This window comes from Etheostoma spectabile, chromosome 10 (genome assembly GCF_008692095.1).
Source record: "Etheostoma spectabile isolate EspeVRDwgs_2016 chromosome 10, UIUC_Espe_1.0, whole genome shotgun sequence".
Lineage (NCBI taxonomy): Eukaryota > Metazoa > Chordata > Actinopteri > Perciformes > Percidae > Etheostoma > Etheostoma spectabile.
The window spans coordinates 11,571,223-11,590,543 of NC_045742.1; the positions used below are offsets into that span (position 1 = coordinate 11,571,223).

Below are 19,321 nucleotides of genomic sequence, written 5' to 3' on the forward strand. Positions count from 1 at the left end.
CTGATCTTGACAAAGATGGAAGCAAAACACACTGTCTTGTGAAAGTGAAACAAAGTGTGTGGGATTAATCAATTAATCAGGGACTTATTAACAGGTTGTGGCCTGTTTTTGGCTAGCAGCTCCTTCCTAAATGCATGTATAAAGTCCCACATTTTACCTTGTTGCTCTTGTTAACAAAAATAAAAGTTCAAGCCATTGGCTGATGTGCATCCCTGAGCACCACTAACTATGAAGGTGATAAACCACGTTGTATGTTGCGGTCCGAGTAGACTTGAAGTTAGAGTGCAGAGTCATGTCAGCCCGGGAGGAACATTCTCAGATGTTGACAGAAAATCAAACCATACTGCCGGATGTAACACTGGTACACACTTGCCCCCTTTGTAGCCCTACTTAATACAATAAACAACTGCTTCCCTGATGTAATGTGTTGACAGAAAGCACTGGAGTTAGGCAGGTGCCTTCAGCATTCCTTCTCCTGACTGCCCAGGAGATGTTGCCTCTTTGATTGTTTCTTCAAATATGCAAGCCAGCGCTAAGGGAACATATTGTTTGTTCAAGATTTCCTGGGAGACTCCCATCTTGGGCTTAAATAGAGCAGTTTTGCTGATTAGCAACACAGTGTGCTGCCTCTCACATAAACCATTGGGAGGAAAGGGGAGGGTTTAAGGAATTTTCTTTCTCTTTTATTGTTTTTAGCTTCTTCCTCTGTCTTCTTCAGTACTGTTTTCCAGTTCAAAATGTTGACATTTTGTTCCCTACATGGGCACCTACTGTATATTTTTAGCGCTTAGTGATATTGAAGTGTAAGTGAAGAGTAATACACGCTGACATATAGTGCAGCCTCAATAATTTCTCCATTATGAAAACAAAGGTCTCTTCATTCTTGGAACAATTTGTCTATTGTTCTCAGTCATGTTACAGAGACTTAATGCCATTTCCTGGGATTATAAGCAGTAACACAATTATCTCCTTGGCTCTAGTGAGTTGACAGACAGGGCCTAAGGGAAGGAGCTGTGCTTATCAACCATCGACCCACTGTCACAATGACAGAAATGTTGGCACATGCAAACAATTCAGGACTGTGCTCTGATTCTTAAGGCTAATGATATTGCACAACATGTAGTAGTGTTGAAGGGGGCTGGAATCAATCACATCTGCCTTTCAACAAGTCAGTGTTATACCAGATGTGCAGTGGCCTTACCAATGCAAGATAAATAATGTTTATTGTTGCCATTTAGCTCATTTTAGCAATATGGTATGTTTTTGTGCAATTGTGGTGTATATATTTGATATAACAACTTGTTTAAGACTGGATATTTAGGATGGCTGTATTTTATACTGAAAAATTTTATTAGTGTATTATTTGAATGTAGGATGCATCACAAGGCATCACTAGTTTGTTTTTGCTTTTTATTAAGAGTGTTATGGAACCAAAATACCAAAGTTTTCTGTTATTGAAAGTATAGTTTTTAATTGGTTTATGCCATCTGTTGCTGTCTTACACATCTTTGCCCGTCAGCTTACGCTTTAATATGCATAAATGTATTTACATTGTAATGAATGTAAATTATTTCACTTTGTTGTTGGAAGTTTAGAATTGTCTTTTGGATACAATTAAATTATTGCTTTTCTGTAGTGCTGAAAGCAGTCAGTGTAACATTTAGAGTAGCATGCTGTACAGTCTTGTTACATTGCACATCATTACAAACATGTTGACGTACTGTAGTCATTTAAAAAATATTATTGTTTCATTTTTCTGCAGTGAAAAAAGACGTGAAAGATGAGACTGATGACAGAATGCAACACTTCAAGAAAAAGGCAAAAGAGCTTCGCATCCTGGATGCAAAAACAGCACAGAATCTTTGTAAGTATATAATGTTATGTTTTTATGTAGATTCCAGTATATGTATTTTACAGCCAATAACAACATGTTTAACACCATTAAATGTAAATGTGCTGTATTTATATAGCGCTTTTCCAGTCTTAACAACTGCTCAAAGCGCTTTTACATCTACAGGATACACTCACCATTCACACACATTCATACACTGTGGCCGGGGCTGCCGTACAAGGTGCCACCTGCTCATCAGATATACATTCACACACATTCACACTCCGATGCGCAGCACCGGGAGCAACTCGGGGTTCAGTGTCTTGCCCAAGGACACTTCGACAATGACTGCAGGGGCGGGGATTGAACCACCAACCTTCCGATTGGCAGGCAACCACTCTACCACCGAGCCACAGCCGCCCATTAGGCCATGCAGTACTATATTCTTTTAAACCATGACCTTTTTTTGACAGAAATGTCAATATTATTTTCCATGACACCCCAGGCCTTTTCATACCCCCATGAACTGCTCAACAAAGTTGCTTGTGGGAAACAATCAGGAGAAAGCCCTCAACAGTGATAGTGTTTAACTTAGACCTTTGGGGAAATGTTTTCTTGGCAGTTGTTTAGTGGTCACTACACGTGCATGTAGATTGTCACCAAGCTCCCTGTCTGTTATAATGTGTAAAGCAAATTCCTATCAGAATGGAGCACTAAAGCTTCATGTACAGTCAGTGTTCTGAATCCCCATGGGCCTATGTGGACTAAATGTGTAGTTGAGACTGGTGTACAGTTTTTACCTCAACCTCCCAGTGTTCCTTTATTTTGTGCCGTGGATGGAAAGGTTTTTTGGTTGGGGATCATTTCTGCTTTGATGCAAATGCACTACAAAAACTCTCAGCCCTAGAATTTCACTAACAGCTCAACCCCTGCACCTTCTCTCTTCAATGTAAACCTCTTTGATCCCAAATCCATGAAATGTGTGTATCTAGGAATCCATTATACAAAGAATTTGAGTGACAGCTGGCAGTCTTTTTTTATTTTGGCTAGAGCAGTTTCCCCAACTCTTTGGAATTTAATTTGTAGCCTTGATGTCCCTTACCCCAGAGAACGGTAGTTACATATTGTAACTCCAGATTCCATGATCATCTCCCGGGATAGGGGAATGCTAATCGGCATTTACACAGGTCAAGAACAAGAACCTTAGCGGTGCGTAGGTAGCCTCCGCCGTTACAAGTTTCAGTCTACCCAAAGGAGAATAGGGAGAGCTTGCAAGGGAAACGTCTTTGGGGGATTGAGTCAGCTGACTCGTGCCTGCCAAAGAGGTCCCCTTCCCGGCGGTCTGGGTTTGCCCCAGGTGTTATCCTTACCTTACTCAACTGTCCGTTTGGCTGCCGTCGTCTGCTGCTTCAGTTCCTCCAGTGTAAAGCGACCGCAAAATGCTGGCCCCCTGCTAGCCTGCGGCATGATGTAACTAGTCGGTTGTCGGTACACGGCTGACACCGCGATTGTTCAAAGTCTTTAAACTGCTTGTTGTTGATGAAAAAATGGGGAGCAGATCTCTGGTCACGCCACTGTAATATACAGAATCTGTGGACGTAAGAGAGGCCTGTGCGTGACACAGGGCGTCAAGGAAATCTTCACGAATGCGCATGCGTGAAGGGATTAACCTAATAGCAATAGCACTTAGAGGGCAAAACCTTATATGAAATAGAAACAATGTAAATGATGAACACCTCATGAAATATGCATGTAAAATGCTAAGATTACAGGTCACCCACCTTGCACTCCACCCTTTTTGTTTATCGCCATGTTTTTGTTACCTTTCTTCTTTTTGAAGGACAAATATAGGTATGCAATGGCATACTGGATGAGGACTAGAATAAACTACTGCCAAATAAGTTGATGGATGCACATACAGTACATCACAGAAACATAAACAATTATTTGTGCTTCCAACCAATTTCCTTCTTGTGTGCTGGTAATATCTTACAATGGCTTCATATTCTTGTGTTATTTATAAAGATGCCATATAAATGAGTTCATCAGGCAAAGTATTGGGGTCTGATGTCAGGAAGGGGCTTGTGGCATGAACATAAATGACATAATTTGTATGTGTGTGCATATTTCACTATGTGCCAGTGTGTGCATGTCACTGCACTTGTGTATGAGCCATGACATTGTTAATAGGTGTCACTGCCATCTTTGATTACAGCCCCAGCAGATGGGCTTTGAATTCAGCAGGAAGCAAAAATAAGTGTAGAAAATCTCACCTCCAGAATGGCAATGTGTGGTAGGCATGTGATCCTACACAGCTACACAGCTCCCCCGCATAGCCTTGACACATACGGAAGCATCATAGAACACATTCAATGCCTGCTTCTCAACCCTTTTAAGCTCCCTTTTCAATTTTGATGTATTGGTATAGAAAGTTCAGTGACTGGGAAGGGTAGCGGGACAAAATTAATGATTGTGATGCAAGTGTCACTTTATGTATTCTGGTATAATGATTATGCATGCAGTACTACTGTCTGATAAATTGTGTCTACCTATTTGTCTGTCTTTCTGTCTACTGTCTGTCTATCTATTTATACTACTCTATTTCTATACTTGCAGCTTTTACAATGAGCTGCAGGTGACTCGTGGATGACCCCAAATAAAGAGAATTGTAGTTGTCAAAATAAGATAAGATATACAAGCATAGACTACTTTTTGCAGTAATCCTCCTTTGGGGATGATTGCATTAACCTAGTCACTTTACTATCAAAGCAAATGTTGGAAACAAACATTAGACCAAAATTGTGGTCAGTTTCCTTTATATTAGTGGAGTTGTGAATGAAAGGGAAGAGTAAGTACACTAAGTAAAATGAAAATATATGGATTCTTTCAGTAATGTTCAGTACCCAAAATTTTAATCCTGAGAGACAGGATACAATTCAGGTTGAATTACTATCCACACTATAGAGGAGCATAGAGCTGGGTACAGCAACAAATGCCAAGTTCTTAATGATAACCCATTTTTTAATTGTACGTTTAAATCTAAGTGGCCTATCAAGAACAATTATATTCTATATATGTTTAATGTTATTATTACAAAGTTATTATTATTAAATCATTAGCAATCAGTAAATAATCTGTTGCCTTGAGAAGTTTTGGTGGTAGAACAGAAGCAGAAGCCAGATTGGACATTTGTACATGGTATAGGGTTTACAAATGTATTTTTCTGCAATCTTTAATACAAGAATTGCTTACACATACTGTAGGCTTGACATGTTAAAAAATCAGTGAGTTCGGAAAAGTACACTCTTAAGAACTTAGGCCACAAGTACACCGGGTAAAACAAACTTCGCCAGACAGTGTCTGATTTTTAAGATGTCTGGTGTTTAAAAGAAGAGTATTAGCCAGTATAAACCAAGCAAAAAAGAGTACTCTCTTTGACATAATTTTACTTATAATATGTTAACTTGAGTTTATAGGAAATGTTAGAATGAATACAATACAAATCTTTTTTTATACTAATGTGTATGTATTTTGTTGATGTGATCGTTTATATATACTGTATACTTAGTACATATAATGACCACATGCCCGTTGCTAGCAAATTGCCCTAACACAACCTGAATATCAACACGTGGCTGCACAAGTAAAATAAACAATCTGCACATCTATCAGCTATGCAAGAAGAAATACATCAACAGCAATATTATCAAGGCGATAATAATAATATCTCTCTCTTTCTCTCCAAATAAATGTCATGTTGTAATACATGACAGTTTAGCAAGCTACAGAATAGTTTTAACTTAACTAAGTTCTGGGCTACACACATAACTTTAACAACTCCGAAAACAGGAAAGGAATGATAAATAAAAAAAGTCTGTTTACAGCTGCTGCATTCTGTCCTCTTCTCCTGTCTGAGCGCGAGCGATTGGCAGGAGATCAAAGCGATGACTCTTGTCACTGATTGGTCATACATCTCAGGAGAGAGAGAGCAAGTGTTACTATGGCCTTTTTTACAAGGCTGATAAATGTCCTTAGTGCTGTCATCAATGCGATTCCAACTTCAAGAAACGCGTGTTGTAGGCTACGCAGTGCGCCTGTGCGGCATCTTCAGGAGACTTGGAGGAAGCTGGGAAGGATTAAACACAGGGTTTCCACACCATGGTAATTCACCATAATAATAATGGTATTTTAAATGAAAAAATGTAGTTGTTATTGTCAACATTTTTAATTTAGTTTAACTTGGTAATTGTTACATCCCTTATATATATTCTATATATATACTATACGCATATACTGTATATATACTGTTGTATTGTACTGTAGCAATAGACACAGACTTATAATAGATTTATGCCGTTGTTAGCAGTCACCAGCATATGTGTGCACTAAAACGGGGCATTCATTAAATTATTTTAATCAATATCAAGTGATAGTAAAGGTTCACACCGTTAGCTAAATAAACCTAAGTACAGTGACTTCCCAAGGCAGCCTGCAGGTACTTCAACGTGAAATGTGAACTTTTATTAATTGTGTCATGTGTAATGTGTACATAGCGTACATCAAAACTGCATTAACACACCTCCATCTGCACCACTTTGCTCAACTTGACACATTTAGTTTGTATGCAGCAAGAAAATAACCAAACAGGTGTTGGGTTACCACACTCCTAGACAGCAGCAAAAAGTTGGATTTTCAGACTGTCACTCTTTACCTGCCTCTTCTCACCCATCTGTATCGACTTCAGTTTGCAATCTACAATATATCCCAGGACCACTTTTGACAACCTTTCCCCCAAGAGAACCTTGTATCCAGCTGTTGGTTTCATATGAAGGGGATATATGACATATTAAAGAGACACTGATGCATGTATAGCGTTTAGACATCAAACAAGGATGACATGATCAGGGGCAATTCCCGGATATTTAAGTGGGGTAGCACAGGGGGGACCAATCAGTCAGATTGATCTACACATTGAACAGGGTAAAACAACACAATGCAATTCTGCTAAATTAAACATCACATTCAAGGCAAGGCAAGGCAGTTTATTTGTAAAGCACATTTAAGCAACAGGGCAATTCAAAGTGCTTTACACAAAAACAGTTAAAACACAGTTACAAAATAAAAAACAGATAAAACACAAGAATAAAAGTTACAGTGCAGTATAAGAAATTAAACATTAAGGAAATGAAAAAACATTTAAAGAAAGGCAACATCAAAAAGAAAGGTCTTCAGCCTTGATTTAAAAGAACTGAGAGTAGTAGCGGATCTGCAGTTTTCTGGAAGTTTATTCCAGATATGAGGAGCATAGAAACTGAAAGCTGCTTCACCCTGTTTAGTTCTGACTCTGGGGACAGAAAGTAGACCTGTTCCAGATGACCTGAGAGGTCTGGGTGGTTCGTAGTGTAGTAGCAGATCTGAAATAAAATTTGGCCCGAAACCGTTTTGTGATTTATAAACTAACAAAAGTACTTGTGAAATCAATTCTTTGAGGCACAGGAAGCCAGTGTAAAGACTTAAGAACTGGAGTGATGTGATCCAGTCTCTTGGTCTTAGTGAGAACTCGAGCAGCAGCGTTCTGAATCAGCTGCAGCTGTCTGATTGATTTTTTAAGGAGACCTGTAAAGACACCATTACAGTAGTCAAGTCTACTAAAGATGAAAGCATGGACAGGTTTTTCCAAATCCTGTTTGACACATAAGTCCTTTAACCCTTGATATTTTCTTAAGGTGATAATAGGCTGACTTTGTAATTGTCTTAATGGGGCTGTTGAAATTCAGGTCAGAGTCCATGACTACACAGAGATTTCTGGCTTTGTCTGTTGTTTTTAACATTGTTGTTTGAAGCTGAGCGCATACTTTTATCTGTTCTTCTTTTGCTCCAAAAACAACCACCTCAGTTTTTCCTTCATTTAATTTTAGAAAGTTCTGGCACATCCAGCCGTAAATTTATTGAATGCACTTAGTCAGTTTTTGTATTGAACTATAGTCCCTTGGCGGCGATAAGGTTATGTAAATTTGTGTGTCGTCCGCATAACTGTGGTAACTTATTTTGTTGTTTTTCATAATCTGAGCCAGTTCAATAATAATTTCACTTGTTTTCCTTTTAAACAAATTGTATAACCAAATACATGTTTTGTATAGACTCTGTCTGCCACTTAAAAAAAAAAAAAGGACTGAAAAAAAAATTCTATGCTGGTTCCATGTATCGGAATTTTGGAAATATTAATTGGTCACGTCAGAATTGCTGGCAAAATTGGCAGAACAGGCAGCCAAGTGATAGTACTCTGATCCAATGGTAATCACCGGGGGGGCCAAACATATTTCATTGGGGACCAGGTGCCACTCTGTGCCCCCCTTCTAGCCCCACCCCCGGACATTATCCATTTGATATAAATCCACCCCAGTCAAAAATATGTCACGCTAATGAGGAAAAAAATACATAAATTTAGATTACCAAAAGAAAAAGATGTTAGTTCAACTTCAGTTCTACAGTTCTGAGTCACCAGAAACTGTTCACAGTGAAGCCAGGAAGGTTAATGTTAAGTAAATAAAGATACATACCTCACCTCAAAAGCAATAATTTTGATATGTTATGACTATGTTTAAGTAAATTCAGTAAATAGTGTGTGATAAATAGTAATAGATTGACAAATAAAAGATATACTTCCTCTCCGTGCTGCACGTCAAATACAGCCATCAGGTCGACACTGCAGCAGCAGTATAGCAGCTGTTGAGAGAGTCTCCTCCAACTCATTACTAAACCTCCACCTGTGACTTCCACCTCGATACACTATCAGCTCCAATTACCACTGTAGGCACCCCACCTGGAGAGTGAAACACCCACTAGACTGTCTCCTGAGGCAAATTCATTGTGCTTGCATCCACCCAAACAAACCTTGTAGCCCTCCCAATGACACCATTACTGCTACTACAAGCACAACAGACTTATATGTATTATAATTATAATAATAATAATAATAATAATTATTATTATTATTATTCACCTTTTAAGACATTGTATGTTGTATGACTATGACACATTTCTGTATTACTGGTGAATCTTGATGTTTTCCTTCCCAATTTGTGTCAGGGTAACACAAACTATCCTGTTGAGGGCCAGGAAGTGTATTAGTTTTTCCAAGTGACAAGTTAGGTCTGTGGTCATTTTGTTTGAGGAGTGATGAGTGCTAAAATGTCTCTTTGAACCCAGCCGTATAATAAAAAAAGGAGAGGAAATGACTCTCTTCTCTCTCCATCACAACAGCAATTTTCTTGGGCTCGTTCCGCCTGCCGTATGAAGAGATCCGGGACATTGTGCTGGAGGTAGACGAGGAAAGACTGAGCGAATCACTCATCCAGGTAAGACTGATGTGGAGCGTGGTGTGTTAGTTTTTTCACTCACTCACACACACACACACACACACACACACACACACACACACACACACACACTTATTTTTACCCTCTGAAAAATGTGTGTGTATCTGGCAGAGAGGGTGAGAGTGACTTTCTGTACACGTTCACGTGAAATGATAATTTTTGAATTTCAGTGTCTGGCGGACAGATTGGTGACCCCATTTTACACTTGGTATGGTTGGTTTTTGGCACAAGTCTGTTTTCTCATTCTTATGTGGACCACAGAGACCCCCATTCATCCTGGTATAATAGATGATGAAGGACAAGGCTTGGCAAAGTCTCCCCAACTCCACCCTCCTTTCCTCTTGCCTTTGTCTTAAACCATAATTGATGAGCTTCCTAAATGCTACTTGTTTTTGCTCCAATTTTATTTCTGTTTTTCTTGTCTCAGAAAGCATTAATTGAAAGCAGGGAGGGCGGGTGTGTCTGAGGTTAAGATGCATCCCTGGACAATGTGAGCCTCAATTGCAGAACTATCTGATTCCTGCACTGTCCTTGTGTTAAACACAAAAAACACACTTTTATCTTTTGTTTCAGTTTTATTTTTAGAAGTTGGAGTACATTTCAATAGTTAGCCTCACATGGATTATTTGATTTCAATATAATAATAATAGTGTTTCGAGTGACTGTGCAATAATGGTATTTATGGTATTCCTTTCCTACCAGCAGTGGGCATTATTTAAGTGCAGCGTTCAAGCTTAATTTCAGTGGTCTTCCTTACCTTACAAAATAAATAAAAATACATAGATAAATTTATTACTTTAGGACAATTTTTTTGAGCTGTGATAACCTCAGGACTATTATTTTGAGCTATGATAACCTTAAGTTGACTAGCAATCTTACAGAGAAAAAGGACTAGTCCATCCAGTATCAAACAGCTACCGATAAACTGACCTTGACCAAGCTACAGACTCCAATCTGTTATCAATACTGTATTTAACACTTGAATTGTCCAAATTCTCAAGGCTGTTACTCTAGGTAATCTCAAAGTCCTTGGCACTGAACCAAGATACTGATAAAGGCTGTGATAAACACATCATAGCTAAACCTTACTAACAATTACAGATGATTAAAAAAATAAATAAATACACAATCCATTCATAGATAATCTCAGTGAGGAGGTCACCATGATTCAGACATCAGCTGTAACCTTCAATCTCTTTTGTTTAACAAAAGATCCTTGTGAATCAATGAATGCCAGGTGGTCAGGGATAAGTAACAAAAAATGGTTTTATTTTTCCACATGCATGCATCTTTTGTGAGGGTTTCCGTTTATCACCATAACCTCTTTCATTCCCCTCCTTAATAAATGTGAAGCATGACAATAAAGCTTCCAAAAAAGATGGACGGCTCAACAAGGCTCATGAGAACAAGTGTGTGAGTCAGCGTAGGCATCTGGGAACCAAGCTAATGTCACAGAGTCCATGGGGAGGCGAGAGGACCAACTGAGTTAACTTATCGGTGCAGAAGGAGCCCACATCTGGCAAGTGTGTGGCTGCTGGTCAGATAACGATGCTAAAGACAAGCTAAAGACTTTACTTGACAAATAGGACAACACTTAAAAAATGTTTTATTTAATTCCAATATACCATGTCAGTGTTTTCCCTCCTTTGAGTGTAGTGTTACCTAGAATTGCTCAGTTAACCTGCAGTGTTTCTCAGTTAAGATGTGCAAAAATAATACTCATTAGTATTGCTAAATAAATCTGTAATCCCAATTCTTTTTTCATTCATCCATAGCTTTAATTTCCCCCTGCAGTTTTGCTCTTACTAATATTTTCCAATGTATTTACAATGGGTAGATTAATTGAGAATGAAACATAAACAGATATTGTGTATACTGTATATGAAGCCTTCTCAGAGCCTTTTGAGTGGCAATGTAGGCTTTCTCCTTTTGAATTTGAACCCAGTAATCATTTATTTGGACAAAAGTACTTTTGACTGTGACCTTAGATCAGACAAGACACAATGCTGAATTCAAGCATATTATTAAGAAGAGGGAAAAAGATAAAGGGAAAGCAGCAATTTATTTTAAAGTACTTGAAATGTAAGAGGGAGACATGGACACAATGCAATATCAAGATATGAAATCATTATCGGGATTGAAAATTTTGGCCATTTGGCAAGAAAAGTCAAAATCTTATTTATATGAAAATGTCACAGATTGTATACTTAAACAACCTTCCTGCTGAAATAAGAGTTAAATGATTGTAGAACAAAATCATGCAGATATGAGCTCACAAATTTAACAAGGGAGCAAGCAACACACCTAAGAAATACAGTTGGAGCTATACAGGAGGCACTGGAGTGGTGCAAAGAGACTTCCTGCTGGGTGACACAGTCCTGAGTGTGGGCTCCATCTGCACAGTGTTCATCTACACTCATTATGCTGATTTATCACTCTACACCACCCACTTTCAGCCACACGCCAATCACCATTTATCCACATGGACAACTGCACACACATACACAGTAGAAGGATGCATCGGCACAGCTTGGTAAATACTAAAAGGAAATGCATTTACCATCTTGCTAATGTAAGAAGGAGTGGGCGAATGTGTGCACATAGAATAAAAGTAAATAAATAATGGAGTTGAAATGGTGAAAGAAAGAAGCAAATGAACATATTTAAATAAAAGGTACAGTATATGCAAGATGAAACCTATATTGACCTTTATCAGCCATTGGTTAAATAATGTAGTAGTGTGCTCTTGCAGTTGTAGTTTTTAAAGCTTGATGCCACCTTTTGCTTTTGCACTGTGCAATTAAAACATTTAAAATAGGTTTGCTAAACAAAAAAGGACTTATTACTGGGACATGACACATTTGATGGCAAATATTAAAATGCTGCATAGTTTCTGATTAACCTACTACTGCAACCTTTATTGACACAGAAACCACTATCAGTAGCTAAATATAATCACTCTATTTTGTAACAGAGGTGGTAAAAATGTTGCTAGTTTTATATACATGCTTTTCTAAACATTTTTATCAGTTTATACAAATTGTGGGGCATAAATGAACGCTCCAACCTTGAAACAATGCTACTATTCTGTACCTGGCAGTTTTACAAAGTTGTTCTGTATTCATGTCATCTGATGAAGATATCTTATAAACAAGGGATGGGGTTTAACTGGTTTTACATCACTTGATATAGCAGGAAAATTAAACCAGACATAACTCTTCCCAGTTCAAATTTCTCCCTTTGCATTATTTTGCAAAAATGAGTGACCAGCCAGCGGGTTACTGATAAATGAAGGTAATAGCAAAAATGGAAAGAAGAGGTGTTCATAACGTATCTGAAACTCTGTAACTCAATCTTATTATCTTCTTTCTCAGTCGTCATGTCTAATTTAATGATTTGTCAGTAGAATGTGGCAGTGTGCCGGCCTTGAAGTACCCCTACAATGTGTCACCCTGGCAGAGTGGATAGATAGGAGTTGATTGGCTCTCCTTATTCTGCATTAGGGCCCATCAGCGCCTCAGAGATGATGTACACATCCCTGAATGGTGGCAGACAGTCCTGGCTCTCACCATTCATCCAGACTCCGTATGAATCTTTACAATTTTTTGCATGCTTATTTATTTTAATCTCCATGCGACTAGCGCACAAACATACGTTCAGCACATGCAAATGGTTAGATAGTGTCAGTTATCCCCTCTGTCTTCGGGTTTCTGCACAATTCTGTTATTTGTCATCCACCCAATTCCCGTAAGTAAGATTGCATGCAAACACGTTTGCATGCATTCTTTCTCTCACTCTTTCTCTCTAAGTCTCATTTGCCTATAATATTCATGGTGCTCGTGGACAGAGATCACTTTTGTGTATAAGGTCAGCTTCATCAAATTCCAAAAGACATCAGAGCCACCCCACTATGATACCCTGTGTAACAATGAGATGAAGAGGACAATGAAAGACAATCATGAACGTTGGCTCAATGAAAACAGATTGAGCCTCAGAAAGCTTGGCAAAGGTCTGCTTTTAAAGGGCTGACAGCTTGACAAAGCTTTTCATTGCTATTGTTGGCTGGCAACAGAAGCGACAAGGGAAGGTACTGTAGACATTGTTTTTGTTTGAAAGAGTCAGGCGCTTGTGCTCTGGGCTTCAGGGTTCTGTTTGCATTGTGTTTGCTTTTGCTTTAGCACAACAGGACGACTAACACATATACTTCTTTTAGTAGCACCCTGGCTAAGTGTATATACCTCACTCAGATTGTTTAAATCATGATGTCTGACACTATCTACATAAACTGACCCTAACCCTAAGCTTGCCATCCACTTGACTTATGCACTGGCATTACAACTGGAGTTGGTCCCCGGCTGGCTGCCCACTGCTCCTTATGTGTAAATGTACTAAAGGGAAGATTATTAAATATTATATCATATAATATTATTATGTGGCTATGCCTGTAACCTTGCTGCCATTGACTTAAGTTGGCTCTTGTTTAGTATTTTGATTTCTCCAAAAGTCCCAAAAGCCTCTTTACCTCAGGGAGAAGGCTGAACTGGCATAATAATGGTATTTGGTTGAATGCCCTTACAGTTCCTGCCAATAGAACACATGGAGGCCAAACAATGGCCAGATTATTAATTAACACTTGTAAACTTGAATAGTTTATAGTGTAAACTACTTGCAGCACATGCATTGCGTTGCTCATAATAGTTCACTGGCACTATGATGTATTAGGCTGAGAACACAGCCTAATACTTAATTCATTCATTACCATATTACTCATGATATTTTGTTATAACAGTGTCATTACTCACTGAAAAGTTTTATACACACAGCCCACATATTTTTTTAATTTTTTTGTTGTAATGTAGAGCAGTGCTCATATTTTTGATTTGAATTTAACTGAAAATAGTGTGAATAATATTAAATATATAATAATCGGATCATCATACATTGTGTCCTTCATCCTCATTATGTTCCAATTGAGAGTGCGAGAGAGAATTTGAAGGTTTATCTGCCTAAGTAGTGTTAACTAAGAGTGAAATATTTATCCACTGAATAATTTTCACAATTTGGTCGGGAGAAGTGTTGTAGTAAATTATGGCATATTTGGGAACTGTAGTGACAGTTTAGACCAAATTACTTTAAGTGTTTGATGATAACATATTATGTTGGAATTTCTACCCCCATCATTCAAAAGCAGTCCAAGGTTCCTCCTGCTCTATATACACAGTAGTAGTGGTTGCAATGAGTCCCTGTGATGTGCGGTTATGGCCCATTTTTAATTTTACCATGTCACATCAAAGCTCATCACTACATTGACCTCAGTTTAATAGAGCTAATGCACAATCACAAAAGATTTATTGTTGGCAACTTAAATTCAAAAGTTACATCAAAATATACACAGGGAAGTTATTCAAATTCAGACTTCTGCTGAACTTAATAAAAATGACCCCACATCGAGTCCATGTCTTCGGGCTTGTCAGGATTTTCTTGTGTTGAGCTTTTTGGGAACAGGGTTTTCCAGTGCACTTAACCTAATATGTCTTTTTAAACAAATGCTTGACTTTAACCCTAAATAAATTGTGTGACAGAAATACTTACAAGTCTTGTGATAGGGTGCTCATTTGTTAAAAAAAAAAAAATAACACACAAAAAATGTCTTGTAAGTGGGTGTGGGTGCAGGAATATTCAAACTATTTTTCTATCGTAACACCTAATCCAGTTATTGTAAACAAAACTTGCATTATAGTGCTTTAAATGTTTCCTATGGGTATAAAGTCATAAGTGTTAAATGTATAGCAAGCAAAAACGTTTTAAAAATGCAGTATAACACTGAGATTAGGATTGCAGAAGAGGTAATAGAGACAAGCTGAGGCTCACATGCCAAAGTGACCTGAACCACTTCCATGTAGAGAGAGAGAGAGAGAGAGAGAGAGTAGTGAATCGACATAGAAATTCACACCCAGACTGAGGATTTATTTCAAACAAACCATAAGAGCAGTTTTGTAGGCTGCTGCAGCACTAGCTATTCCCCCCCACCACCACCCACCCACCCAGAAGATGCCATGTGATCTAGCTGCTTGAAATGAGGGAGTCATCACTAAATGTTTAAGCACACCCAGATTTTGGTGTGTGTGTGGTAAGCTAACTCTTGTCAGCGGATGATATGGCCCTGGGGGCTTGTTTTGCGGAATATCAGAGTAGCTTCTTAATGTTTAATATCTGCCAGTGTATTTTATACTACCTCATCTTCTTTTCAAAAGGAAAGGCTAATGACTAACACTGCACCACCGCTATTCATTTGTAATTATAGTGCCCTACGTTGTGTGCAAATACACATATAAGAATATCAAAGAAATTCAGTGAAGTGTCCAGCATTTCTTGTATTTAAACTCAGCATGTCTTAATGAGTAAATGCTTGCACTGTTATGGTTAGCTCTAGTGGGGACCCCAGAAGCAGATTCAGAACACAGACTTGATGTTAAAAGTTGAAAGTGGTTTATTGACTCTTGGCTGTAGTAAGTCCGAGGGTGAATGGAAGGTTGTGAGGTGACAGTCCTGATGGAAGCGGAAGTTTGTAGGTAGTGAGGGAGCATGGCAGGCAACAGCAGTGGTGCTGCAGATGAGAGAGACAAGGTTAGATTCAGCAGTACGACAAGTTCCAGAACCAAGTTTCTCACTAGAGAATGAGACACTGAGAATGAAGGCCTGAGGAGTTTACCACATAGCAAGTGGAAACAATTTGGCGACAAGTGACTGGAGAGCTGGGTTTCTTGTACTGCTGTTGATTGTGATAGAAGTCAGGTGTGCCCGATAATGCCTGCAGCGCCACGCCCCTGCAGACACACCACGCACCACACAGGGGAAGAGACACAGGGAAAGACTGACAGGGAAAAAACAAACAGAAAACACAGGGAATCTGCAGGTCACAGACCGGGCTGTGACATGCACATCACATCATTTTAAGTACTTACTAGTTGACATACCAGGCTTTTAAGTAAGCAGTGAGACAAAAATTGTATTCATTTTATGATTTAAGATGAGCAGTAGGATGTTCCACATATTACATAGATTTTTGCACAACCTTGTTCAGCATGACAATCTACAGTATTTTGAGGTAGAAATTATGTAATACTGCAAACATACAATAATATAGTTATTGTATGTTATATTACAGGAATTTGTGTTGGATCACGTGCACATTTGTGTAGTAATAATTCCACATGTAAGGACATATTGATGGGTCAAACCATTACCTATATACATATTTTGAAGTGAAAATAATGGATTTTCTAACAATCTGTATACTGCCACATATTTTAGCTAAAGCTATGCTAAGTTCTTTTTTACTACGGTCACAATATCATCATGACTCAAAAATGCATTTCTTTTCTCAAAAATCTGTTATTATTGCAGACTTTTTGTGGTGTGCAGTATGTCTGCCTTCCCCACCTAAATTAAATGTGCTGTTGTAGTATCAACACTCATTTAAATTACATTTGTTTCATCCATATGGCTGTGTTTTATTTAATATAATTTGAAACTATGAGTTGACACAATACCACAGTGGCTGTCATTCAAATAAATTGGAATTCTGCAGGGACAGTATCTGCCCATTTGGGCCCTGTGTGTAAACTAAGCTCTGTAAAGTCCCACCCTTTAGGAAATGCATATATGGATATTCTTTACAATTATGTTTAGATATTCAGTACATATATATTAAAAAATAATAATGTTCCCTTCCTTTAAATGGCTAATTACATAGCGTGTCCCTGGAAATCATAATATACCCTGACTGGGTTGTATCACAGTAAACCCCAGCGTTGTCAGCTTTCAGCTTTGCACTACTTCTCTTCACCTTGCCATGGCAACAACCTTTCTGCCAGGTCTCACAGGAGTCTTTCGTACTAGCCATGCTTGTTAATATTGTTTATCTCTCTTGTCAATCACCCAGATCATCACGATGCTCATTCATATGCATGGCCCCATCATTACACGTGGTAGCTCATTGGCTGCAGGGTCTGGCAGTGACCATGCCAGTCTTTGTTCTCTGCTGTAACAACAGGTGATTGTAGCAGCCTGGCACATTGTCGGGCATCATTTGCATGGTGTAAAAATGCACATGTGGGGCAAGGTGATAAGTATGGCTATGCATTGGGCCTGTTGGATTAGAGCTTAAGAAAGAGAAATTGGGTCCCCCTTGGGCTAAATTATGGTTTATTTTGGCATACAGCACATAACTCTCTTCTGCATCAAATGCTAATTTAACAATGACATGTTAAATACATTATGCTGATTTGGTAGGGCTGAAAAAGTAAGACAGAAAAAGAGGAGAAGTATTAGAATAAACAAAGTAAAGGCAGGGGAAAGAGAGGTGAGGCTTGGCTTGGTGCAATATCAAATGCGCCTCAGAAATTGATGACCGGGACCCAAAGTACTATGTTCTTTTCACTTATCATCACCACACTGCTGATCTTTAGCTACGGGGTTCAGGCCAGGTACTTTGTCCCCAGGTTGATTATTGATTAAAAGCACACACACACGCAAGCACACACACACACACACACACACACACACACACACACACACACACACACACACACACACACACACACACACACACACACACAGACAAGTTTATGCACAATACAGCACACAAACAGTTACATTTTGATTAGGTGGAGTCCATGCAGTCTCTCCTCAGGCACACTGGGTGCTGTTTTTTCTTAACCTAGCAATATTTGTTTTCTGTTTTCACTCTCCAATTTAGTGTCTTTGTTTCTGTGACAGATGGCACATCACTCACAGAGACACTCTCAGACAGCATACTCCACAAACAAATTAATTTCTATTACTGCTTTGCATGCTAGCTCTCTTCTTATTTGATTGACAGCCTCATTATATACCAGCACTGTATTAAGATGACTGTATGAGACATTGTCAAAGAAGAATAATCCCAAATGAGAGATGATCTCAATGCAGTGCAGTGAAGTGCATCCACTTTTTTCTGCCTTGACAAGTTTGTTTTTAAGACAATGTTCTGCATGTACCTTGTCTTCATGTATTGGTTTTTATCAAAGTTTATGTTAATAAATTGGAATATGTGCATTCACATCATGAGGCACACTCCCCTTGCAGTTAATACTTAAAAGCTAGATCCATCTCTAAATCCTGTGTGCTCACAATATATTTAGGTTAGAATTGAATACGCTTTAAACACTTTAGCTCTTTGTGTCTGTGTTTTTTATTTGTTTGTTTCTTTTCTGTCCTTGTTACTCCTCTCTGTTCTTGTTTCTTTCTTCATCAAATTCTATCTCTATCTTTATCTCTTTTATTTCTCTATGTGAACCCCTTATTTGCTGGGTTATTTTCCCTCTTAATCCTGCTTCATACCTTTTATGGCAAATGTAAGTGCTCAGGTGTGCACATTTAAAAGAAGAAAAAAATATCCTCCACATTTCCTTCTAAAAGACACATTTAATGTCACAGTAAGTCTGTCAGATTTTCCAGTCCCAACCTTTAAATTAATCCATCCCCCCTCTATCTCTCTCACTCTCAACCTCTTTCCCTCCCTCTCACTACGTTTGTGTCTTTCTCTCAAACTGCATTTCTCATTTAGTTTAATGCGATTTTAGAATCTGTCACACTCAGTTTGTTGCCTGTCAGCCTGTCACTGTAGCTTTGCTCATATTGAGATTTGAGGTGTTTGTGCTGTTTGGCAAGGTTTAGATTCTGTAAGACTACAATGTCCTATATAACTGATGTTTATTGTTTAACATACAGTGGTGCTCATAAGTTTATGAACCCATGCTGAAGTTGACTTAAAAGAGGAAAAAATAATTATCTTTAGTAAATTGATCATAAATGCATTAAATAAAATAATTATGAAAAACACATTAAAGACACATTTTCTTTGTGAATGAATAATATATCATCAATAAATAAATGTTTTTCCTTAAAATACAGGGTGCATAAGTATACACACCCCTTTGTTAAATTCTCATAGATATTGGCATGGTGTTATTTCAGTTAGCGTAATAACTGTTTGGATTTGCATTGAGAGATGATCTTATGGAAAGTTCCCATGCCAATCTCTATGTATGGTGAAGGGTATGTGATG

General features: G+C 38.3%; 1 protein-coding gene across 5 annotated transcripts in view; it reads left to right on the top strand.

Annotated features, from left to right (window-relative positions):
• The window catches only part of diaph2 (diaphanous-related formin 2), a 411,623-nt gene that overhangs the window by 235,855 nt on the left and 156,447 nt on the right, over window positions 1-19,321 (top strand). For all 5 annotated transcript variants that reach the window (XM_032527793.1, XM_032527796.1, XM_032527797.1 and 2 more), the window contains 2 exons: window positions 1,763-1,864; window positions 9,095-9,189. In XM_032527793.1, the coding sequence (XP_032383684.1) occupies window positions 1,763-1,864; window positions 9,095-9,189 (197 nt within the window). The remainder of the gene's footprint in view (window positions 1-1,762; window positions 1,865-9,094; window positions 9,190-19,321) is intronic.